General features: G+C 38.6%; 1 protein-coding gene across 6 annotated transcripts in view; it reads right to left on the minus strand.

Moving 5' to 3' along the window:
* Positions 1-26172, minus strand: part of SNX13 (sorting nexin 13) — a 124896-nt gene extending 98724 nt beyond the window's left edge. For 4 of the 6 annotated variants that reach the window (XR_014815924.1, XR_014815923.1, XM_003357459.6 and 1 more), the window contains exon 1: positions 23603-26172. Coding sequence is in view for 2 of the 6 variants with exons in the window: in XM_003357459.6 (XP_003357507.5) it covers positions 23603-24478 (876 nt within the window). In the remaining 4 variants the exon portion in view is untranslated. The remainder of the gene's footprint in view (positions 1-23602) is intronic. The other 2 variants (XM_084977176.1, XM_084977175.1) reach the window with 1 other exon arrangement.
* Positions 26173-26711: the final 539 nt, after the last annotated feature.

Consider the following 26711-nt stretch of genomic DNA (forward strand, 5'->3'; position numbering starts at 1 on the left):
AAGAGAAAAAATAAAAGATAAATAAGAGAGTAATGTTTAAAAAATGACAGCTAACCCATTTCTTAATAGAAGTAAAGTTATAAATATATATATCTATTTCATGAAGAGATCTAAATTCACATATCTGATGTTAAGTATTTCCTTTTACCCTAATTTAGTCTAACAAGAGACACTTCAAAGAGGAATAAACTAATATCCTCAAGAAGAATCCAGTGGAGTGAAGAATGGAAAGAACAAATAGGGGCTGCAAAGGGGAAATTTCTCATATCTGTCAGAGTGGGAAAGAATAGAAGGAAATTAAAGAGATAAGGAAACTGGCACTACTTTCAGTATACACTGATACCTTTAAGCAGAAGAAAGCCTGCAATTCCCAGGATTTTGTTTTCATTCTCCTACAGTCCTACTATATATGCAACCCCTGAGTAATCCTGTTTTCTAATCCACCGCTTTAACTACATCGTATGTACTCTTACTTCTGAAGCTGTGCCTCCAGCCCAGATACAGCACTTCCCTAGTATCTAAAACTTATATTCTTAAACATACTGAAAGCTTCTGTCTGCATTTCTCATAGGTACCTAAAGCTCATCAAGTCTAAAACTAAATTCATTCCATACCCCAAGTTTTCTATAACCCTTATTTAAAGTAAAAGGAGGCATCAGTGCCTAACCAAACACTGTTAAGAGAAATCTTAAGAGTTATCTAGAAATGCCCTCAGAACTCTCACATCGAACAAATTAGTTATATTTTACATCCAATATTTCTTGAGCCCTGTCCTCACCTCCAAAGCTTTAGACAAGGCTTTCATTGAGCCTGCAAGACTACAATTCCTGTCTGTCTTCTATTCCATCCTTATTGCCCAAATGACCTTTGAAAAAAGATTCTGAAATACCTGACTTTTACATGAGTAAGATCTGTTCTCTTGCTTCTGTCATCTAGGATGGATTACCTCTTCTGTCCAGCAAAACCTTCATCAAGTTCCCTTCAAGAACCAGCTCAAACTTAGGTCTTCCATGAAGTGAGTCATCCCTCATAAGCAACTCTTCCTTCTTCCCAGATATAATGTCAGTCCTTGCATTGTCTTCCTTCCCCGTACTATTTAAAGTTCTACAGTAATTGGTGAGGGTTGCAGACAAGGCTTGGATCTGATGTGGCTGTGGCTATGGCACAGGCAGGCAGCTATAGCTCCGATTCGACCCCTAGCCTGGGAACACCCATATGCTGCAGTGCGGCCCTAAAAAAAAAAAAAGAAAGGACCAAAAAAAAAAAAAAAAAAGTTCTACAGTAATTATTCATATATATCTCCCTGCCTAGACTAAATATTCTTTCATTCATTGATCAAGCATATATTACAGCCTGGCATGTGTGCCCTATAGCCAGCCTTCCAATTTTAGTAAGGATTGTTCCCAACCTCAAGAAGCTCATAGCCTTTTAGAGGAAGAGAATTGCATGCAAAATTATAAAACAACACAGTAAGAAAAATGTTAAAACAAGCATCAGCTATTACAAGGCACTAATAAGAAACAGCAGGTAATGTGACTCAGCCTAAAGGGGAGGAAGGACAACAAATGAGAAGAAGCATCCTGAAAAAGGTGACACCAAAGATTAGTCTCAGAGGATAATAGGACACAGCCAGGTGAGGTAGAGGGTAACTGATAAATAGAAGACAACAGGAGCAGGCACTGAAGTAAGAAACAGTATTCCATGAGGAAGCCACTGAAGGCTGTGAAAAGCATATGGGACATTCAAGATTAAATCATTCTATCAACCATATGCAAAATCTGAAATAGACAGGAAAATCTATGAATAGCAATTATGGTCATATTATCTAAAAACCAGAAAGAGCAGAAGTAGTGGGGATGAAAAGAAGTCTTCATATTGGAGAATTATCTAGATGACCCAATCAAGAGATCAATAGATTGCATGGAGCATAGAAGAAAGAGCCATCATCATTGCTTTTTAAATAAGCTTCAGTAATAACTGGCTAAATAGCTTGTTATCCCCAACAAGACACAAAAGAAGAAGGTTTGGGGGACAATATGTTGCTTTGTGAGTGAAGAAGTGAAATTCAGTATGGGACATGTTCAGAATAGATACATACAGACCTCAAGTGAAGGTAGCCAGCAAGTAAAGTTAGTAACACAAGTTAGTTTCAAGGGAGTACTCAGGGCCAGAGAAATGTAAAATCTGATTACCATACAGAGTCATCTAAAAAAAAAAAAAAATGAGAATGAAGGGTCATCATGAAAAGAGCAGTAAGTTAAGGATGAAATATTGGTAACATCAGCATTTCAAAGGGTAGAAAAAGAAAAATGAAGTCCATGAAGATGTCTCAGAAGGCAAGCTCAGAAAGGTATAAAAAGAACCAGTAGTAATGGATGAAGTCCTAAAAGCCAAGAATGATCAACATATCAAAAGCAAGAGAACAGTTAACAAAGATTAAAAACTAGTAAATGTCCAGGGGATTTGACAATGAGAAGGTAACTGCTAATCTTACAGAGAGTGACATCAACAGACTAATGAACATAAAACTAGACTACATTAGTTTAGGGTTAAATGGCAATAGATCTGTGTAAGTGCCAGACTCTAGGGAAGGGTCCAATAAAGAGAGTACAGGACTCATGGAGCAGTAGGTGAAGGAGTCAAAGGTACAAAGGTATTAATTACCTCTGATAACTGCATGAGAGCTCAGTTTCCAAAACACAGAATTCTTTAAGGGCTGAGAATATTTAACCTTATCTGCCCATAGCTAGCAAAATTTTTTCCTTTTTTTTTTTTTTTGTCTTTTTGCCTTTTCTAGGGCTGCTCCAGTGGCATATGGAGGTTCCCGGGCCAGGGGTGTAATCAGAGCTGTAGCTGCCGTCCTACGCCAGAGCCACAGCAACGCAGGATCCGAGCCGTGTCTGCAACCTACACCACAGCTCACAACAACACCGAATCCTTAACCCACTGAGCGAGGCCAGCGATCGAACCCTCAGCCTCATGACTCCTAGTCAGATTCATTATCCACTGAGCCACAAGGGGAACTCCCAAACTTCTTGAAACATAATATGAGCTCAAAGATTCTGTGACATGCATGAACACATGAATAAATTCAGGAGTCTCCCTTTCTAATATACTAAACACTCATTCACAAAACAACGGACCATAAAATATTAAAAACAAGCATTAAAATAAACAATCTGACAGGGCAGAGGGTAGCTAAAAAGAAATATTCTGGAGTTCCTGTTGTAGCTCAGTGGTTAACGAATCCAACTAGGAACCATGAGGTTGCAGGTTCGATCCCTGGCCTTGCTCGGTGGATTAAGGATCTGGAGTTGCCGTGACCTGTGGTATGGGTTGCAGACCCGGCTCCAATCCTGCATTGTTGTGGCTGTGGTGTAGGTAGGAGGCTACAGCTCTGATTAGACCCCTAGCCTGGGAACCTCCATATGCTGCAGGTATGGCCGTAAAAAGACAAAAAGACCAAAAAAAAAAAAAAGAAAGAAAAGAAAAAAGAAATATTCCCTAGAAGCATGTATCTGCACCTTAAGAATTACTACTTTAGACATTCAATTACAGCTAATGAACTTAAAAATACACAAATGCATGATAGGGAGTGATGTACCAAGATAAGATCTGTTCGGTCTTTACCATCCAAATGTAAAATCTACTTAGAAGTTTACTAAACAAATGACTAAATAAGAAATTAGGGTCACACTGTAAAAGGTCTGTGCCTATCCCATCCTCTCATCCACAGCCCTGAAAATACTATTATCCTACCTACTTTTCCCTCCTTCATCCCCACCCTTGCCCACACCAGGATGTATAACTGACACAAACACAGCCAACTTATGTTTAGCAGACAGTATATATTTTGTGACACCAGGCTCTATCAATGATCTGAGCTGGACTCTCTCTCAGTAATGTGAAAAGCTAAAAGCTGTTGCTAGCCAATGATGGGCAATGAACCTGAAAAAGGATATATATATATATCCTGGGACTGGAGGAGCCATTTTAAGGGGACATACAGGCCAATCAGTGAGCAAGGAAGCCAACTGAGAAAGTGAAATGAAGCAGGTACACTCTGAAAAGCGAAGAAGGGAGACTGCAGTTCCCTGAAAGAGAGAGAACTAACACTTTAGTCAGCTTTTTACTTCCCCAAATCCTCCTTTTAATGTGAGGTAACTGGGGTATATTTTTATTCCTTACAGTGGACTCCCAACTGGAAAAATTCCTAAGCAAGATTAGATAAATGCCAAGAACACAGAAGTCTTTTGTTTTTCTAAGTCACTAAATAGATACTGCACACTGTAACAAAGAAATAATTAGGAATTCTGGTTTCTAATGCTAGCTCTGCTCAAAGATATCATGTGAACCTGGGCAATAAAAATGTCTCTCAACCTTTATTCACTCACTGCTAAAAGAAGGAACTGGATTATAGACTTCTTCTGCTTAAATGGCTTAAAAATTAATTTGAGATGATAGTGTGAGGAGTGTGTGTGGTTTTGTGTATACACAAGAAATTCAAAGATAGACTCAAAGCAACTCTTAGGAAGTCACTTACGAATGTAACTCCAAGAAAAGAGTAAACTTTGAGTATAAAATGGCTCTTTCCTAAAACCCTGAACTGGGTTAAATGTAACAAATTATTTTGCCATTAGGATCATCACTAAGGCTACTAGAAATCCAAAAAGCAGTACCTGAAATAAATGTAATATATCTATGTGAAAATATGAAACTGACATTCAGGACAAAAAAAATAAAAAATACTAACCTGATACAGTACCTGCCTTCTTGAACTTCTTAAAAATGCTTACCTGATAGGAGTTCCCGTCGTGGCGCAGCGGTTAACGAATCCGACTAGGAACCATGAAGTTGCGGGTTCGATCCCTGCCCTTGCTCAGTGGGTTAAGGACCCAGCGTTGCCGTGAGCTGTGGTGTAGGTCGCAGACACAGCTCAGATCCTGCATTGCTGTGGCTGTGGTGTAGGCCGGTGGCTACAGCTCCAATTCGACCCCTAGTCTGGGAACCTCCATATGCTGCGGGAACGGCCCTGGAAAAGGCAAAAAAACAGAAAAAAAAAAAAAAAAAATGCTTACCTGATATAGCTTAAACCATCTTCTAAGGGATTCCTTAAGTACAGATCATCATCCTCTGAATAATAAGAATGTCCCCAACCACACTGGGCCACAGTTCCAAGGGTGGATTTCTACAGATGGCTTAATGGTCTCTGAGACAACCTGACAGAATAGTGCTATTAAATAATACAGGTACCTTAGAATAAATAAGGACTCTAATATAACCAATAAAATCTTCTCTTGAGACTGTCAGTTGATGGTGATGGGAATAAAAGCAGCAGTGAGGAGCTCCCATTGTGGCTCAGCGGAAATGAACCCAACTAGTATCCATGAGGATGCGGGTTCAATCCCTGGCCTCAGTGGGTTGAAGATCCCACATTGCTGTGAGCTATGGTGTAGGCCAGCGACTACAGCTCCAATTCTATCCCTAGCCTGGGAACTTCCATATGCCACAGGTGCTGCCCTAAAAAGACAAAAACAAAACAAAAAGCAGCAGTGAGACAGTCACAGGGTTGATCATAATGGCATAACACCAGCATAAAGACTGACAAAAGCCTAATGGTAGTTAGAATTGTCACAAGGTAACCACATAGTTACTGCTATATATATATATATATATATATATATATATATCCTTCTGGTGGCCAGATACGTGTTGTATCCATAATTTCAGTCTACATCTCAAACTATCTGAAACCAGGCAGGGCAGCCATTTCTGCTGAATTGTGAAGTCTTGCTATCTAATAAGGCTCTTCCTTCACTGACCGTACTGGTACCTTATAATAAAATTTGCATCACCCAAGGTAATTTCAGAATCCCTCTGTGCAGAATCCATCCTTTAAAAAAAGAGAGAGAAAAAAGTCTAACATACCTAATACTTTTCATAAAACTATCCTATGTACCTGTTAGTAGGTCTCAATCTTCTAAAACTAAAGAAATAAAAATAACGACCTTGATTCTTTCCTCAGTACTAAAGATACAAGTTTATATATACTATAGATTTCCCTCTTAACAGAAAAACTCAATTAGGTCTTCCAGAGTTAACATTAGCTTCTTAATTTTTTTTCTTTCTTGGCAAAGAGATAATTTGGTGAGGGTCATTTAATTATTTAGAAAAAAACAAATTAAAAAATGAAATACTTAAAGAAATAAGCAGACTTCAATTATATCAGGTCATTATTTAGTCCAAACTAAATCAAAATGGGCCTTACCTCAAAAACCTAAGAGATCTGATAACTATTTAACCTATCTTAAACCATTTAAATTTTCTACAGTATCCATTTATCAAGTGTTAACACAAAGCATTGTTTTCATAAAGATGCCATAGTGATAGGATGGCTCCAGATGTAAAGAGACTCTAAAAACCACTGCCAAGCCCTACCAATTGACTTCTATAGCAAAAGTAGGAGACAAAGAAATTTGACCGGCACTTAAGTAGATTAAAACCTATAAATAACTCCTTGAAGAAACCCAAAACTATTACATTACTCTTTTTTCCTCTATTTTTTCTTTATCATTATTTTCATTTTATTTTGTACAGTAAATAGATTTATATTTACTTAGACCTCTAAAACCATTCTCATAGTTTCTAAGGATATAAATACAGTGAAAGAAAAGAAATGAAGGAGCACAACTTTACTTCAGTTTGAATGAAATGAACAAATCAAAACCATATTCAAAAAGCCAATAAACCACTGGAAAAAAGATAAACCTGTTTGAAAAATCTATTGCATAAGATATACCAAATAAGAGTTGATTATCTTAAAAAAAATTGATCTTTGTCACTTTCTTTTTTAAGTCATCAGTATCTTACATAGGGGAGAAGGAAAACAAATTAACAAACAAAACTGGAAATATGTTAAAATGGTGCAGTCATTGTGTAAAATGGTTTGACAGTTACTCAAAAATTTAAATGTATAACTAGCATAGGACTGAGAAATGTCACCCCTAGGTATATACCCAAAAGATCTGAAAACTCAAACAAACATATGTACATATATGTTCCCAGCAGCATTCTTCATAATAGCCAAAAGATGGAAATAGCCGAAATGTCCACCAATGAATGAATGGACAAACAAATTGTGGTCTCTACTTATAACAGAGTATTTCTTTAAAGGAATGAAGCGGTACTGACACATGCTACAACATGGATATAGTACATTATGCTAAGTGAAAGAAGCCAGCCACAGATGGTCAAATATCGTATGATTCCATTCATATGAAATACCCAGAACAGACAAATCCATAGAGACAGAATGCAGAATGACGGCTGCCAATTGACGGGGAGAGAAGAAAATGGGGAGCAACTATAATGGATACCATCTTCCTTTGGTGATGAAAATGTTTTGGAACTAGACAGAGGTGATACTTGCACAACATAGTGATTGTACTAAATGCCAATGAACTGTTCACCTTATTTTTTTTAATTTTTACAGCCATACTTGCAGCATATGGAAGTTACCAGTTTAGGGGCTGAATCAGAGCTGCAGCTGAGGCCTATACCACAGCCACAATAACACTGGATCCAAGCTGTATCTGTGACCTATGCCACAGCTTGAGGCAATGCCGGATCCTTAACCCACTAAGTAAAGCCAGGGATTGAACCCACATCCTCACAGAACCTTTATCAGGTTCTTAACCCGCTGAGCCACAATAAGAACTCCTGAATTGCTCAGTTTAAAACAGTAAACTTATGTGATAGCACTTTCAACTTCACCTCAATTTTGTGAACACTCAAAAAAAAAAGAAAAGAAAAACTGGGTCAGTTGTTAGAAGACCCAATTTCTAGACCCAGGTTCTAGGTCAGCCACTTATAGCTGACCTCTCTTGAGCCTCAATTTCTTCATCTGTAAACAAGGTGGGAACAGATGATATCCAAGGTTCCTCTCATTAACTGGTGCTCTATATCTGCAGCTCTGATTTTTTAAACAATTGTACCATATAGGAATTTATCTGAACAACAAAGCATGAAGTACTGGTTAATGTTTTTGGCAGTTTTTACAGGAAAGTCATTAGAAAGTTTAACAAAATTGCTTCTCACAATGACTTTAAATAAAGTGGACATAAACATTAAAAGGCAAGTCAATGAAGAGCAACTCTGCAAAAGGTAAAACAAATGTGTTCTAAGATTACAATTTTCTAGCAGTCAAACTAAATTCAAGGATAGAAATTAGAGAATCTAACCATAATTATAAATAAATAAATAGATGAAATTCAGAATCTGAAGAAAGGTTGGAGTAAATAACTCTCGGCATTTTTCCCTAATATCAGTTCTTTTGGGCTTCGAGAGGTGCTAAGTATCATACAGTCTGCAGTCACTGAGTGTTAACAGTCTGTATTTCTGATTTTGATTTAATCCATATACACCTAAAAATAAGGTAAACCACAAAAAAACTAAAGAGTCTAACTAGTGTTCTCACAACGCTACTTTACAAGGTGTCAGACTAAAGCCACATAAGCACGCCAAAATTTTCCTCAGGAAGCAGCCTTGGATATAGTCTAACATAATAAATATTGACCTGAGCTATCAGAATCTCCCACCCGACAGTACAGCAAAAGTAATTTTGGCCTAGAAAATTTAAGCCAAATGACTTCACTTGCTACAGCCAAAGAAAAACCTTAATAACATTCCTATGTATAGTGCGACTCCGTATTGGCAAAACTAAACTATGAAATGTGCCCACAAATGACTGAGAAATGACTAGCTGTGCAGAGTTTTTTTTAAATAAATATCAACTGAGTTTTAGAAAAATGGGTACCATTCATATCCACCTAAACATAGGTAAATCAATGCATGCAACCCAAAAAGATGAAAAGCAAGCACCCTTTGGCATAATTACTCTTCAGTTTTCCTGCTGCTAAACACATTTGAAAACTATGAATACAAAAGACACATAAAAAAAAAAGTCAAGTCATAACCCAGCCGTTAAAAGCATCCTTTTTACATAAACTAAATCGCTAGGACCCTGGAGTTCCCGTCCGTGAAGAAGTAGTTAACGACTCCAACTGGGAACCATGAGGTTGCGGGTTCAATCCCTGACCTTGCTCAGTGGGTTAAGGATCCAGCGTTGCTGTGAGCTGTGGTATAGGTTGCAGATGCAGCTCGGATCCCACATTGCTGCGGCTGTGGCATAGGCCAGCGGCTACCGCTGTGATTAGACCCCTAGCCTGGGAACCTCCATATGCCATGGGAAGAGGCCCTAGAAAAGGCAAAAAGACAGGGAAAAAAAAAAAAATTCGCTAGAGACCCATCATGGGCATCATCTGTTTGGTGTTATAACCTCAAAAAGTTACTTTCATAATTCAAACACATATGAAATAAGGTCACTGTATATGAAATCATCTTTTTTTTGCGGGGGTGGGGGGAGGGCACAGCTTGCAGTGGCTGGCAGTGGGATCTCAGTTCCCAGATGAGGGATTGAATCCGGGCCACAGCAGTGAAAGCACTGAATCCTAACCACTACAGTACCAGAGAACCCCCCAAATCATCTAATTTTAAGTATAAAAGCTTTAATCACGGACATATATTTTGCTTAGTAAGAGCATACAGGTTTAACATGATATACTGTAATTATGCAAAAGTATGTTTTTCACTTAGCATACAATTTCCTTATTTCTACATCAAATTGTTACCAAATTTACTACTGTACTATTTTCCCTATTCTGACCAAAAAGAGATTTAAAATTTTTGTTCATGTTTTAAATGAACTTTCATTCAAAAGTAACTTCATAGTTCATTTGCATAACGAGGGTAGCTTTTGAAGCCTTCTATAAAGAGCTCTCTTTAAAATAAAGTTTTCTTTATAATAAAAATAAATACCTATCATTCTCATTTTTCAAGTTTAACAATGCAAAAAAAATCAAGCGTGTCAAATTAATCAAATGAGGTGCGGTTAATCAACTTATTCTGACAACAAATTTGAATGAGTGGAACAATTATTAAATTTCAAGTCTCATATATAGTGAATACTTTAAATAACAGAGGCTGAGTGGTTTCTTTGTAAAATTCACTTCAATTCTCTATGCATAAAACTCTAATCTATAAATAAGGGAAGTCTTGCTAGATAACATACAAAGTCCCTTTTCACTGATTCTGAATCTGTACCATTTCTTCAATATTGACAAAAATCTGGAGTTGGACAATTAAAATTGTTCATGAAAAGAATCAAGAGTAAAAGTAAAGAAACAGCAAAGGCTTTGCCTTCGTTAGGTACAGCACTGTTAAACCCATGCAAAAGGGGGGAGGGGGAGACCAGGCCTCTAACCACTCCCCCGGAAGCCTGTGGAACAACAATATGAAACTCTGGGCCTCTCCCACATCTTACACAATCAAGTCAAACCCCTAAACAAAAAAAATATATATAAGACTAGGACTTCCTATGAAGTTCAACCCATCTAGATGTTAAAGTGTCTCCTGAGAACCATTTACCAAATTCCCAACTGTCGTCCACCCTGAGACAGCTGAATAGTATTTTCCAGACTAATTATGAACCCGCTATGCCCTGTTACTTTTGGTCACCACCAACAGATAAATTTATGCAGTTATTAGTCCTCTCCTCTACTCTACCCACTGGGTCGTCCTCCTTATTCCCTCCTTTATCCAACTTCCCTCTGCTTTCCTTCCTCCCAAAACCTCCCTCTAGGTTTACTCTGTTCCATGGTAAAAATAAACACATCTATATCCTTAACAATTTCACTGTTTGCTTTAAATAAAAACTGCTTTTCCTACAGCACTCTCATTCTTTCATTTATCATATACCCCAATTTCATCATGCAAGGTCATGGTCCCAACCATAATTCCCAGCTAGTTTCCTGTTTAAAAAAACCCAGTGTCTTGCTGTGCTGAATTGTTGCACATTAGAATTACCTAGAGGCATTTTAAAGTCTCAGTGCCCAAGTTACACCCTGTACAAACTAAATGAGAATTAACAGAGGATGGGAGCTAGCCACTGGAATTTCCAGCATGCAGAAAAATTGGGGTAAGAGCATTAGTAGTTGGTAAAGTTCCCCAGGTGATTCCAATGTGCAATCACAAGTGCAAATCACTAATCCCCAAGGCACTCCTCATCATTCACTCAAAACCCTTTGACACACAGCAGACTATTTTTCTCTATCCTAAATACTACATAACCCTGAATTATTTCAACATACATCCATCCAACACCACTTTTAATATCACAAGCATTTTGCCTCCACCAACTTTCACTGCAACTCCACTTTAGCCACCAAAGTGGAATTTATAAGACTACACTCCAGACTTCATCATCACTTTGTCTTCTCTGAATGGGAAATGTGAAAAGTAAACATCCAACTCTCTGACCACAATCTTTCAGTTCTAAATTAGTTATACCTACTGCATCTATTTTTCATTATCATTTAGAGTTGCAGACATTTAATTCTTCTACTCTCTCCTTAGCCCACTTCTGTATTCCCTTCCCTACCCAGATCGGACTCCACAGTTCACCATTTCAACCACTCTCTTGCCAGTATCCTCATCTATCACATTACGCTGGAATTGCCTGTTTATTTTTCTGTATATAACATATGCTCTAAGTCTCATGAGGACATAATTTGTGCCTGTTTTGTTCACTGACATATTCCTAGTGCCAAGTATAACATTCGGCACATCCAGTACATTCTGAGTTAAGTATATATCGAATACACAATAGATCTTCACATTAATCATCTAAATCAAGAGTATATGTACATCAATTCCTTTCTCATCATTAATTGGCATTGTAATACTTAGATTTCACTTGTCCCTGGTTTCTGTGTCAAATCAGTTCAGTGAGCAACTACAATTTACCAAGCAGAGGGAAGGGGGAAGGATAAGAATATCAAGTGTAACAATGTGTAACACTCAGACTGTTTTCAAAACAAAAAAGGCAAATACTTTCACTTTTTACTAAATACACTTCTATACTAGTCTACTTTTCAAGCAGCATAAACTTTTAAATATATATATTGCAACTACTACTTTATTGCCTTTAGATTACATACACCACTTTTCCTACTAAAGACACACCATATCCTTTAACTCATTTCTTTTTCTTTTTTTTTTTTTTTTTTTTTGTCTTTCTAGGGCCACACCCTCGGCAAATGAAGCTTCCCAGGCTAAGAGTCTAATCAGAGCTGTAGCTGATGGCCTACACCTCAGCCACAGCAACGCCAGATCCGAGCCAAGTCTACAAACTACACCACAGCTCATGGCAATGCCGGATCCTTAACCCACTGAGTGAGGCCAGGGATCGAACCTGCAACCTCATGGTTCCTAGTAGGATCTGTTAACCATTGTGCCACAATGGGAACTCCTAACTCATTTTATTTATATTCAATTAACAGTCATATAAAATATTTAAGTGAATACAATATTATGAACATTTATTTCTATCAAGCAATGATCATAAAAGGATGTCATAAAACTTGTACTCCACCAAGTTAAAAATATGAAACTAACATCCTCTTTGAGAAAGCAAGACAAAACAGTTGGTCAAATGACGGTAATAACAAGGGAACAGCTTAATGCACACCTTTAAAATGGATTTGATATGGAAAATATTAAAAAATGACAGTATTTTTATATTATCAAGTTTTAATTATTAGTAAATAAAAATTTTAAAACGAGTAAGTTTAACACTAAGAAGGTGGAAGTAATGAGCAAGAGACTGCTCCAAGTGACTGTGAAGAGGCAGCTGGACCATAATCAGAGTAGATCCTCAAGAATATCATGATCTGAGCTATAATTCCTGGACAAGGAATGCTGCTGAAAAAAATAAGCCAGCCAGTTAGGGATCTGCAAAGTTAAGACCCAGAGACTCAGAATGGGCTGGGAGGAAAAAAATAATGCATAAACTCACCAATTTGTGATTAGAAGATACATATGTGTGGGGTAAGAAAGGGGGAGATGATTAACACCAAATCCCAGCACAAAGACAATCTCACTAACTTAGGTAGTCCTATAAATTTCCCATTAGTAGTGCCTATTATTTGACTGAATATTCTTAGCTATCAGACATTAACTTGTAGAGCTTTTTGATTCAAAAAATATACTTTTATAAATTATAAAATACTCTTCAACCTAATTGATTTTTTTAAAGTTTTTATATAATCAACACACCCACTATTTGTTAAGTCCTTTATTTGTTTATTTTTCTGTACCTTTGTTGTGTTCACCTTTCAAGTTGTCTCCAACCTCCCTTTAGTCCATTTTCTCCTATTTGGCTAACTCTTACCAGGATTAGACTACTGCAACAGTTTAAGTGTTGAACACTTAGGTACTATTCAGGAAAAGAGCATCAGATATTACTAATTAATACTAGATGTTAAAGTAGCTGAGTATATTAACAGTTGCAATCTGATTCAACACCTTGAGGAAAATTCTAGGAATAAAAATGCCACCTCAAGTAATCTCAGGAAGAGAAATCAAGAACAAATTCTAAATGTACCATAATGTGACTTGGAGAAAATACTGGATGACACATAATATCACACTATCTTAAAATCAGACCATTATTTCCCAGAATCTATGTAAGAACTAAATTGAGGCAAAATTTCATTTCAGACTTAACTCTTCAATTAAAATTGTACAAGCTCCATCAGTTTTATAATTTTCAAGACTCAAATGATAGTGAATCCAAGAACCATTCTCCGTACATGTCCTGTTGTGACACAACTCTAGCCTGAAAATAAAAGACGTCACAATAGGAAGAATCACATACTCTCTCACGCACCAAACCATAGCCAGGCTAAAAATAGCTTCAGGGTTCCAGGAGCAAAACCAATTCAGGTTTAAATGTAGTAACATCCAAGGACTCTCCAATAATGCAGGACTAAGGTCAAAAGTAAAGCAGGACTCACATTATGAGTTTCACAGATGCATCAAAATTAAAAGATCTCTCAGGAAACTGGAGAAAACAGTGCAGTAATCTAACAACAGTGAATTATTACAGTGAATTATTCCAGTTAACTCTATGTGAGCCTCTGGTACCAACTGATAGACCATTATTTTAATTTTCACCACTGAACACAGTAGAATTATTTCACTGAATTTTTCTGGTATGTATTATTTTTGAATATACAATGTAATTATAGATGAGTGAAATAATCTAACAATGCTCTAACAGTGACATGGAGAGGTATTTTAGTTAAGAGATTGTAGTAGCACAAAAATCTGCATTACTGTACTATTATAAATAAAGTTTTCTTTAAGTTCAGTTCAGGAATACACAGAGTCACAATAAAATTCAGCAAGAGATACAAAATGAAATCCAATTTACTCTTACCCTACAATCTGTTATATGAAAATAACATCAATCTAATTAGATTTTTCCCTATAGGAAAAATTAAAACAGAATTACATTCTGTCTGGTAATCACCTTTTTTCCTACTTTTTTTTGTCTGTACTGTGATCCCAACCAAAATATTCAACCACAGTGTACTATTTAAAAATGCCTGATGGGAGTTCCCGTTGTGGCCCAGCAGGTTAAGAATCCCTAGTATCCATGAGGATGCAGGTTCGATCCCTGGCCTCACTCAGTCGGTTAAGGGGTCTGGTGTTGCTGTGAGCTGTGGTGTAGGTCACACACGCGGCTGGGATCCTGTGTTGCTGTGACTGTGGCGCAGACTGGCAGCTGCAGCTCTGATTCGAGCCCTAGCCTGGGAACTTCCATATGCCGAGGGTGTCACCCTAAAAACAAAAAAGACTAAATAAATTTTTTTAAAATTTTAAATGCCTCATGGACATAGATGATAGCCAATCCTAGAAGGGCAATTAGTGTGACAGTTTAAATTTATCAAAGACAATTTTTAACTTAGTAATATTTCACTTTTACTTTTATTTTACCAGAGGGAATATTTGACATTCTTTTATTCAAGAGATATTTAGTGAAGACTAAGTGTTAAATGTTAAACTCTGTTCCAGGCACTGTGACTATAATGGTAAGCCACATATTCAGGAGTTTACATGAATATGTAATATATGGGAGTAGTAACCAAGCTAAATCTTTCAGTAAAATTTGGTACACCTCTAAGGAGATGTAAAGAGTCTTCAGAAAAACAAAACGAAACAAAAAAAGGCAGATTCACAGTTTAGTGTATGTTTCAAATCTCTATTCTCCTTTTTTCCCCACTTTTCACTGTGAATTAGCTTGGAGCAAACAATGACAGCAGAAATGAGGTGACTCTTCAGTTGCGAGAAGCTCATTTTAGATCTGCCATCTCATCCAAACTGGTAAGTTTTACCTGGAGTTATAAAGCAAAGGGAAGTAATTACCTTTTAATTACATTCTCCAACCTTTCCTTCCTTTTAATTTTTCACCCTTTAATTATGTGATTTGTTTTATTCTGACAAAAGACCTCAAGGCTTCAGGTGAATGATGGCCAAGCTGGCACAACTCAGCTCTAACAGTGAATTTTCTAAGGGCAGGTTTCAGCACCAGAACTTAGCATGTGCCTACCACACAGTAGGTATGTTTGGGGAATAAAGTGACCCAAAAAATTTATCACCAATGCAAGCTGCAACCAAAGCTTTATAAAAACTGTACAAAACAATAGATTTTAAGAATTTACCAAGGTTGGAGTTCCGACTAGGAACCATGAGGTTTCGGGTTCGATCCCTGGCCTCGCTCAGGGGGTTAAGGATCCAGCGTTGCCATGAGCTGTGGTGGAGGTCACAGACTCAGCTCGGATCCTGCATTGCTGTGGCTCTGGCGTAGGCCGGCGGCTACAGCTCCAATTAAACCCCTAGCCTGGGAACCTTCATATGCCGAGGGTGTCACCCTAGAAAAGGCAAAAAAGACCAAAAAATAATAATAACTTACCAAGGTTGATTAAAAATAAAAGTTTTTTTCTCACAAATATTTCATAATATGTACACCCAAAATGACTACTAACCCTCAAATAAGTAAACTTTTCAAAATATTTTTGGGAACTTACCTTTCAGAAATTATTTGGAATCAGTTTACCAATTACACAAGAAAGTACCCTCGTTATTAGGTGGCAAGGCATGCTTTTGTTCTTTTCTTTTTTCTTTTAGTCTATTCCCTGCCTCTCTTGTAACTATACCACTGGCCAGGGACCTCCTTTTTCTACTAGGATCCCCCCACTCAACCACTGAGAAGCTAGCAAAGCCATAAAGCTAGATGGAGCCTAGGATTTGAATTCATATTACTGCAAGACATACGGATTAAAAAACTGATGTTTTAACCACTAATACTTGTATTCTGATTGACAGTTTACAGATTTACTCTCCTTTTATTTGATTTTCACAACAACGTGAGTAGCTAGGAAGGTGCTGTTATTATCCCGATTTTACACAGTAGGAAACTAAGGCTCAGAAAGTTCAAACAACTTCTCCAATATCACATCATAAATAAGCAGTGAAATTAAGACTCATCCTTATAATGCTTAACATACAGGTCAGATTTGGGTAGCCTCACTATGGTAAATATACATCACCATTATTCAATCACCATTATTCAATTTTGACCATCTTTAAACATGACTTAATCAAAGTTCCCTCTAGTCACAAGAATATAAGACACTGTAATATCAAAATTAAATTTGAATTATCACACTGTACAAACTATACTTCAATAAAACTTTTAAAAATGGGAAAAAAAAACCTTGACTCAGAAATAGTCAATTGCGTGGCACTTGATAGTCCATGAAAACAAAGAATTTCAAAACACAATTTAAAAAGCCAACCCTGAAAACCTCACTCAGGAATGCCATAAAATCACTTAGCTTTGCCACCAAATGGCTAGTTGGTAAGAAGCCAGCACTGGAAACTCCTTCCCATGCTAGAACCTGTTTTATTCCTCTTCCAGAAGCTAATGTTCCCCCTTTTTTCATCATTACTCAGCTAACAGAAATTAGTTGATTCCACCTAAAACAATCTATTTCAAGCATCCTCTCAAACTCTTTTTACTCCATAAGCATACTCTTTAGTCCACAGTTAATACAGAAATGACACTAAATATAAGTAAGCATGAGCACATCTAACAGTGTAATGAAATTAAGAGATAAAGCACCATTTACATAAAAATCTTTTTATGTTGCTGGTAGTTACTACATACAGAAATAAAAAGCCATTCATTTTGCAGTGGCCTTATGATTCACAAACCAACGCCTTGGATCTTTCTTTTTTATTTAATTTTATGCCTTTTCTAGGGCCGCTCCTGTGGCATATGGAAGTTCCCAGGCTAGGGGTCCAATTGGAGCTGTGACCACCGGCCTATGCCAGAGGCACAGCAACGAGGGACCCAGGCCGCATCTGCAACTAACACCACAGCTCACGGCAATGCCAGATCCTTAACCCACTAAGCAAGGGCAGGGATCGAACCCGCAACCTCATGGTTCCTAGTCGGATTCGTTAACCACTGAGCCACAACGGGAACTCCTCCTGCCTTGTATCTTTAAAAGTACAAACATCTGTACTTATTTCTCAGTTCTCTCAAATTTAATTCCCTATTTCCTCAAATAAAATAATTTTATAACTTGCAGTAATTAATTCAAAACTTTTAAACCACAGACTAGTTGTAGACTAAAAAAAACAAAAAAAAATCACACATATTGCTTTTGTTTGCAGTTCTAACAACTAGTTAGCTTCTTGCTAATGAAATGTGATGAAAAATGGGCTAGAATAAAATATAATAAAAATAATCACTAAAATATAATTTATTTATAAATTATCTGAAAAGCTGTAATCAACGGGGAAAAAAATAAAACAAAGGCCCTATAGAATTCCTGAGAAATGGCTGGCAATATTCAACTTGGCTTGGCAGAGTAGCAAGCTAGGCTCATTCTAGACAGTGATGTCCTTTCACTTCCCTTATAAAATCTCTTTCCCAACTCTTAACATCCTTTAAATGTCAATGGACCTATGTTTCTTGTTCTGGTTAGTAGCCTTTATAATGTCATTAATTAATAATTAAAGAAATAGCTCATGTAGTCATCCCATGAGTATTTCTCTTAACAAATATATTAACCAACAAAATCAAGTCACATCTTTTTTTTTTTTTTTTTTTTTTTTGTCTTTTTGCCTTTTCTAGAGCTGCTTCCAGCAGCATATGTCGGTTCCCAGGCTAGGGGTCTAATTGGAGCTGTAGCCACCAGCCGAGGCCAGAGCCACAGCAACGTGGGATCCGAGCCGTGTTTGCAACCTATATCACAGCTCACTGCAATGCCGGATCCTTAACCCACTGAGCAGGGTCAGGGATTGAACCCACAACCTCATGGTTCCTAGTCGGATTCCTTAACCACTGCGCCACGACAGGAACTCCTCAAGTCACATCTTTTTACTAAGCACTTAATATGGGAATGAGTGTGTGTGTGTGTGTGTCTTTCAAAAGAGCTATGAAAGTCCAAAGACTCCCTTGACTCACAACTTACCATATTTCAGAATCTCCCAAAGTGAAATACAAGAAACTCCATAATTCTCTATATTAAGAGTTCTCCAGAGAAACAGAACTAATTAATTTTCCTTAAAGGAGATCTTTTTTGGAGTTAACGAATCTAACTAGCATCCATGAGGAGGCAGGTTTGATCCCTGGCTTTGTTCAGTGTGTTAAGGATCCGGTGTTGCCGTGAGCTATGACATAGGTCGAAGACGAGGCTGGGATCTGATGTTGTGGTGGCTATGGAGTAGGCTGGCAGCTATAGCTCTGGTTCGACCCCTAGCCTGGGAAACTACATATGCCGCAGAAGCGGCCCTAAAAAGCAAAATAAATAAATAAATAAACCAGATCTTTTTTGGCTGCACCTGCAGTATGCATAAGTTTCCTGGCCAGGGATCAATCCCGTGTGCCATGGCAGTGGCAACACCAGATCCTTAACTCACTGCACCACCAGGGAATTCCTAAAGGCAATTTAATTTGAGGGACTATCTCACAAGATTATGAAAGCTAAGAAAGTTCCATCATCTATCATCTACAGGCTGGAGAGCCAGGAAAGCCAGTGCTGTGATTCAGCCCAAAGGCCTAGTAATCAGGGGAGATGATGGTATAAATCACAGCCCAAGAGCAAAAGAAGATATAAGATGTCCCAGCTCAAACAGATATGCATAAAAAAGGGGCATATTCCTTCTTTCTATTGTTCTATTCGTGCCAGTGAATAGAAATTCTCAACAGATTTGGTGGTGCTCACCTGTAAAGGGCAATCTACTTTAAGGCGTCCACCAATTCAAATGCTAATCTTATTTATCCTCATCCTGCTACACCCTCCAAGCAATACCAAGAAATAACGTTTAATGTGGCACTCCATGGCCTGTCAAGTTGACACAAAAAATTAACCACCACAGTCTCAGTGGATAAACAACTTTGCAGTACAATGCAAATTCTATCTCCAGCTCAGAGAATAAATCACGTTTCAAAACGGAGAAGTCCTATTTAATTTCCTTTAGGCAAATCTTCCAAATTTATTTGAACCACAAAATTTTACTCCCTTAACTATTAATCTGGGACTTCTTAAAGTGCAATTTATGCCTTACCCATCTGTATCATATTTGTTAACCACAAAATCAAAAGTTAGTGTTACTATATAAAAATCAATAAATCTGGAAGTAACTTAATACTACAATTTTTATATATTTATTAATGCCCTACATTTACAACCCGAACACTACTAAGTTTAAATAACTACAATTTTTATTAACTACAATTTTCATTCACTATTTTTAAAAGCACAAATGTCAACAGGCTAATAATTGATTTTTATATAAAAATAACCTCCAGAACATGCACTGGTACAAATTCAGCCTATTTTCCTACATCTTCTATACCTTTCAGTTTTCTGTTATATTTCATTATATTCAAATGTTGTGAAAATTCAGATTAAATGAAACAAATTCTCAGTTAAATATCCCATACTCTAAATCTGATATATGGAAGTTTACTCCTACTTAAAAAAGAATAGATGGAGGTTGAGTGGATAAGTAGTAAACAAATAATTTTCAAGTATACTATGGCAGATTTTTGGACAAATGTAGGAGGAACACTAAGAGTAACAAGTGCTGAGAAAATTTAAATGGACATTGGCAGGGGTGGAGGTAGGTGGGGGGGCAGTGTAGAGGAGGACACCTCTCAACCCTATATGATTAAAATGAAAAAGATACAAGCACTTCAAAATAGCTAAGTCTCCTAAATATTTCAATAATATTTGGAATGAAAGTAATACAAATTGAAGCCCAAAAGTTTAAACTGAGAACTAATGCCTAATGGGGCTGTACTTTCAATTCACACAATTCTATCATCACACAATTCTATAATATCTCACAGGTTACTAAGTTCAATGTACATATTAATTTCCTCAACTGAGTAATTTCCCCTTTTAGTTTAACTTAATGTAGCCCTTAATTGATCACTCACATGGTTTCTTAGCTCTGAAAAGGTTTCAAAGATCTATTATGACAAAATGCAAAACTGAAAAGTTTCATGTTTATCACTATCACCTCACATGAATTTTATTATTATGTATCTATATATTTGATATCCCTACCTCCGTTTAAAAAAACAAACAAAAAAAGTATACTGATGATTACCAAGTACCAAAGAAACTTCTTTTTTTTTTTTTTTGCTTTTTAGGGCCGCACCTTCACTATATGGAGGTTTCCAGGCTAGGGGCTGAATCAGAGCTACAGCTGCCAGCCACAGTCACAGCCACAGCCGCACCAGATCCAAGCCACCTGTGCAACCTACACCACAGCTCACGGCAACGCCGGATCCTTAACCCACTGGGCAAGGTCAGGGACCGAACCCGCAACCTCACGGTTACTAGTTGGATTCGTTAACCACTGAGCCACGACGGGAACTCCAACAGCACATAATTTGGAATAAGAGGTCCCATGGTGACTCCTGACTCTCACAGTTGTATGATTTTTAAGCAAGCTATTTTAACTCTCAATCTCGTGTTCTCATCTGGCTCGTGGGAAAATTTCACCTACTTAATGCTGAGATGTAAAAGAACCAATCACATGTATGACTCCCCACTTTCTGAGCACAGTAAATGGTTGTTGAACATGAAAATCTTTCAGAGCATAGCTCACCATTATACATTTTGAGATCTAACATAAAACAAATCACATCCCCAAAACCTGCTGATGTACATTAGCACTAAGGGAAGTGGTAAAAAGAAATCCTATGCTACAAATTTTTTAGTCATCAATATTGAGTAGTTTTATGTCCAAAATATTTCAGAATAGTACTATTTATGAACCTGGTCCAAAAAAAAAGCTAAGGTAAAGCAAAAAGTCTTTATCAAGTAATGATAATTTTCAGTTTATCTACTACAATATTCAGACAAGGAAGTAGTATGTTTTAAAATCTAACAAGAGAGGAGTTCCCATCGTGGCGCAGTGGTTAACGAATCCGACTAGGAACCATGAGGTTGCAGGTTGGGTCCCTGGTTTTGCTCAGTGGGTTAAAGATCCGGCATTGCCGTGAGCTGTGGTGTAGGTTGCAGACGAGGCTCGGATCCCACATTGCTGTGGCTCTGGCTCTGATCTGACCTCTAGCCTGGGAACCTCCATATGCCGCGGGAGCGGCCCAAGAAATAGCAAAAAGACAAAAATAAATAAATAAAATAAAATCTAACAAGAGAGCTGAAAATTACTCATTGAGAGCAAAATGGTTCTGCGCTGAGAGTCAGGAGATGAGATTCTAGTTTCACCTTTGCCACTGAAAATTGTTTGGCCTTGGACAAGTCTCTGGGCTTCAGTTTCCTAATCTATAAAATGACTACTAACAACCACAGATAAGATCCAAGCACCATTCAATCTGAACCTTACTTTGGAGAGGCAATCCAGCTTAGTGGTTAACAATAAACTGGGCAGAGACAGGTGAGGGTAGAACCATGGGGCTGCCACTTGAAAGCTATGCATGGCACACACACACAAAACACTGAAGCACATCTAACTACTATCATAACTTACTGTTTAAAATACTTCTCTGAAACATGAAATTATTTTAAAACATAGAAGCTTTGAAAGTTCAGCTTTTCCAAATCAAGACTCTCATTTTACTAGCCCGTGCTGAGTTCATGTGAAAGCATTACAACTCCTCTAAGTGTCCTAGCCTAAGCCAAAAGATCCTTAATCAAAGATCTTTAATCAAAAGATCATCTCATAAAATAGTGTATTAATATACACTATCAAAAATGTATTAGAAGCCTAATTATTCTCATCAAAATGTCACACTAAAGGTAAAAATAGAACTTTTGCTACTTCTAAGTCTTTTTTTTTAAACTAATACTTCTAACAACAACAGAAGCTTATGATATACCATAATCCTGAAAATAAAATTACAGGAATGAAAAGTTTGTAGAATTTAGACAATAAAGTGCAGTACAAACTACTAGAAGTAGCTTATGAGTTAAAATTAGCCAATAAGTATTTACCAGGCACATAATAATATCAGGCTCTGTGTCGTTATTAAGAACAAATACTAAAGTATTAAGTTCCTCAGTGTTAATAAAGTTGGAAAGCCAAGTCCCTTATTACCACAATTTCACACATCAACAACCACTCACTTACAAACGTTTATTTCCTTGTTAGCCCAAGCAAGAATACTCCCCTTTGTCCATTAAAATTGTTTCCTATCCTTAGTTCAGCCCTCAAAAATGCCCAAACTAGTCCCTGACAGCTGACACTGGAATCTTCACAGGACTCCGAGTAGCTTCTAAGATATTTCCTCAAATCTACAAGCGTATACCACAACACGTAACTGTTAACTGGGATCAAGTACCTAGTTACATCAATTTCGTTCTTCCCCTTAAAAGTACTGCTAATAAAGGCAAACTTCTTCAAAAAGTCTGCTTTTTGCAATGGACATCAAGCACTAGAAAGAGAAACTGATTGGCTCGTCATAGTTGCCCTACTTCCATTTCAGGACCAAAGCAAAAAAACTGTCCCACTGAGAGTACCAAGGCAGCCTTGAGCAAATCAAGAGGTGAGATGCTAAAATGAACTTTCTCATACCCACGAATTAAGCGAAAAATGACGGGGTGTGGGAGAGGGAGGTGACATAACTGGGCTATCCAAGTGTCCCCTGAGAAAAAGGTCCTCTTCACCAAGTAGTCAAAGTAGGGGGTGGGAAACAAGCCAGTCTGGCTGAGTGACAAACCCAGGATGCTGACCGAGCTTGGAGGTGGAGGGCCCTGGAGGCCAGGACCCGAGAAGGCAGAGACCTCGGACAAACCGTAGGGGAACAGGAACCAGCAGCAACGCAGAGAGACCTAACGCTGCCACAGAGAGCGTGTAAGGAGACGCCACGAAGGGAGCGGCAGGTTAGGCAGTAGCGACAGCAGGAGGAAGATCAGTGCCAGGGGCAAGTGGCAACTGCGAAAGAGGCACAGGAAGCCAGAGGTGGTGGGACTCTGTTGAGTCAGCACAGCTCTTATTCAGGGGGCACTTGTAGGACCCCCGCTGCTCCTCCGGCCCCAGGGCCTGCTGCCTATGGTCCGGCCTGGCGGCGGCAGAAATGATGTTATCTGACTAGCCGGGGTCGGCCCCTTCCCCATTTCACGGGTAAACACTGGCCGCCGTCGCCGCTTACCTCTGTTAACATTATTACACCCCGGGGAAGTGAGCTCCTCCCTAGCCTCGCCGCATGGCAACAGCCGTAGCAGCAGCGAAAACTGCCCAAGCCGCCGCCAACGGCGGCGACAGCTCCTTCAGTCCTCTCCCGGGCGGCGGCTTTACTCGGCTTCGCTGGCTTCCCCCCGGCCCGGCTGCTCGCGACGGACGCGCCGCCATCTTGGAAGAGCGACGTCCGCGTCTCCCCGCGACGTGCGCTCCCATTGGCGGGCGCCGGGGCAGCTGGCGTCTCGTGACTGTCGCCATAGCGCCGGCGCGCGAGGAGGCGGAGGCGGATGGCCGGAGATCCACTAGGCGCCTGCTTCAAGGGTTCCGCCGCTGGGCTCACTGGCCGACCGGGGACCGAGGGGAGTTCAGAAACGCCCCAGCGCTGGGTCCACCTGGGAGCAGGCGTGCATGCCTGCGGCGGCCGCTCTTCCTCCGCCGCACGCCGGGGTCGGCTGACCCTGGGGTGGAGCAAGACCGGCGGCGGCCGAGACTTGCACTGATGGCGCTGTGAACCTCCCGCGTCTCGGGGACAAGGCGGCAGATGTCCAGTAGAAAAACTTCCCTCTCGCATTTCCCTGGCTCCGCGGCGACCAAAGAGCAGAAAGGGGATGTTCGGCTTCCTCCACGGTCTGGGCTTAAATGTGATCTGACACTTCTCCCCGCTCAGCCGCTCTCTCCTGCTAAACTTTGACAGAAACTTTCCTTTGTCTTTACCAATCCTTAGCAAGTTCTCTACTGGGGTGCGCGACAGGTTGTGGAAGTGATACCAGCATATCAGCTTTACTTTCGCTGATTTGGTGATTGGCCAGCACCTGTATAACAACGAGGGCTTCGTCTTGCTCCTCATAAAAGACCTCTTAAAAAAAAAAAAAAATCTAAGTCTAAGCCTATTTTGCTTTTTAACCGCAATCTGTGCTTTACTAGTTTCTTGATACTGTGTGTGTGATGGTGAGCAAATTTCAGCAGGTATTGACACAAATAGTCCCAACTTAATGCAACAGTGTGCATAAAAGCCCCTGAATCTGTTGCTAGATGAGTTACAATGTGTGAAAATAAATGCAATCACCTCTACCTGAATTGTAATGGTTGTAATTTACCTGAACCTGCTGTCAAAGTGTGTGTTGCCCTGCTGTACGTTAGAAACAAGTTTACAAGGAAATTGACAAGTGAGTTTTCAGACTTGACACACAGAATCCTTCCATCTCTTTTAAGGTGAAACAAAGGCATTCTGTAAAGCTAAGAATCTCCCGCTTCCCCTTTCTTAACAATAGTACTATTGTGTAAAATGAAATTTACTTAATACATTACTTTTAAATTCTCAAACCCTTAAGTAAAGGCCTTACAAACCTTGTGTTACCTCCGTTGTGTCTTCATCAAGGAAGCCGAATGGTTCATTTTGGTAGGTGGGAATTCAAAATAAATCCTGATTTTACTCAGTTCAACTAATTGAGAAAAGTAGTTTTGCTGTTGTTTTACTTTCAATTTTTTTTTTTTTTTTTTTTTTTTGTCTTTTTGTCTTTTTGCCATTTCTTGAGCGGCTCCCGCGGCATATGGAGGTTCCTAGGCTAGGGGTTGAATCAGAGCTGTAGGCTCAGTGGGCCTAACCCACTGAGCAAGTCCAGGGATCGAACCATCAACCTAACCTCATGGTTCCTAGTAGGATTTGTTAACCATTGAGTCACCACAGGAACTCCTTGCTGTTGTTTTAATCTTCATCTGATATATAATTTCCATATTACTGGGCCGGCAAGATTCTGACCTCTGCAACAGAAAAAAAATCTGTTACTGGTATTGACAGAATAAGCCACAAACAGAAAATAAGATTGGAAAATACTATCTGGCCTAAGACATTAAGGGAAATGAAGAGATACTAGAGACCACAAGGAACCTGGAAAAAGATAACTGTTCCAACCTATAAATAAGAAAACAGAGGAGGCTTATCAATATTTAAGACACCAACTAGTAAATTAAAACTGTAATTTAGGTGTCTGGCCTGAGTAGTCTTCTTTCACATTTTCCTCATGCCAGAAGCAAAGCATTTTTACTTATTTTTAAGGTAAAATAACTGTAGACACAACTTGAGATCTGTACCAACCTGTGAAATGACATTAATATGCTTTTAACATTTAGAAGTTTGTCCATAAACCTAGAAGCAAGCCAAATTCATTAACTCCAGGTTTTCTCAGCCAGAATTCTTTCTGTGACCTAAAAAAAAAAAAAAAAAAAAAACCTATGCTGACTAGCCTCCCTGTCCCAACCCACATGCACCTCTCTGACCTCATTTCTAATAAGCACTTGGTTCTAGCTATCTTGCTCCTGTAACTGTAAGGCATCCTCTAGCCTGGGGCATTTTCACTGACTAGTCTCTTTATCTGGAAGGATCTTTCCACCAAAGACCTACAAGCTATATCTCTCACTTCTGTTTCATCTTTGCTCAAATGTCACCCTTTTCAAGGAAGCCTACTAGAACCATCCATTTAAAATGTTGCCCCTACCCCAGCTTCCTCCTAAAAGACCCAGAAAGGAAAAGGCCTAATTAAAACATCGAAAACAAAATCCTTGGTGTTGAAAGAATTTTTTTAATTGACCATTGTGTGTTCTTATCTTGAAATAGTGGGGGAATTACTTTTACTGTCACAAACATGCCAGAGAAATTTATAATAGAATTTTAAACTAAGCCTTTCCCTTCACCTTATATCACTGCTGACATTTTCAGTGGTGGTAAAAGGATGGGAGGGAAAATACAGATTATATATATATATATAAAATTATATATATAACATAGATATATGTTTTTTTAAAAAACTTGTGTGTGTGTGTATATGGTGGACATTAGTCAAAGTTAATTTGCTAGTGAGGAAAACAACAAAGTAAATAAGATATGCCATTTCAGAGCATTTTGGAAGTTGGGAAGGAAAATGCTTACAGAAGCAGCTAGGAAAAAAAAGTAAGCACCTAATTTGGCACAGATTGCAGTTTCATTCCATGTAGTCTTAAAAACATCCTATCAGTTATTATAGAGGAAACCTGGGACAGGCTGACCTGAGCTGCTGGGTTCTTTGGCTATCAATCAGAAATTT

This window comes from Sus scrofa, chromosome 9, assembly GCF_054392235.1.
Source record: "Sus scrofa isolate SSC_HxYL_T2T_F1_AM1 chromosome 9, Sscrofa_HxYL_maternal_Yorkshire_Landrace_v2.0, whole genome shotgun sequence".
NCBI classification, from domain to species: Eukaryota; Metazoa; Chordata; class Mammalia; order Artiodactyla; family Suidae; genus Sus; species Sus scrofa.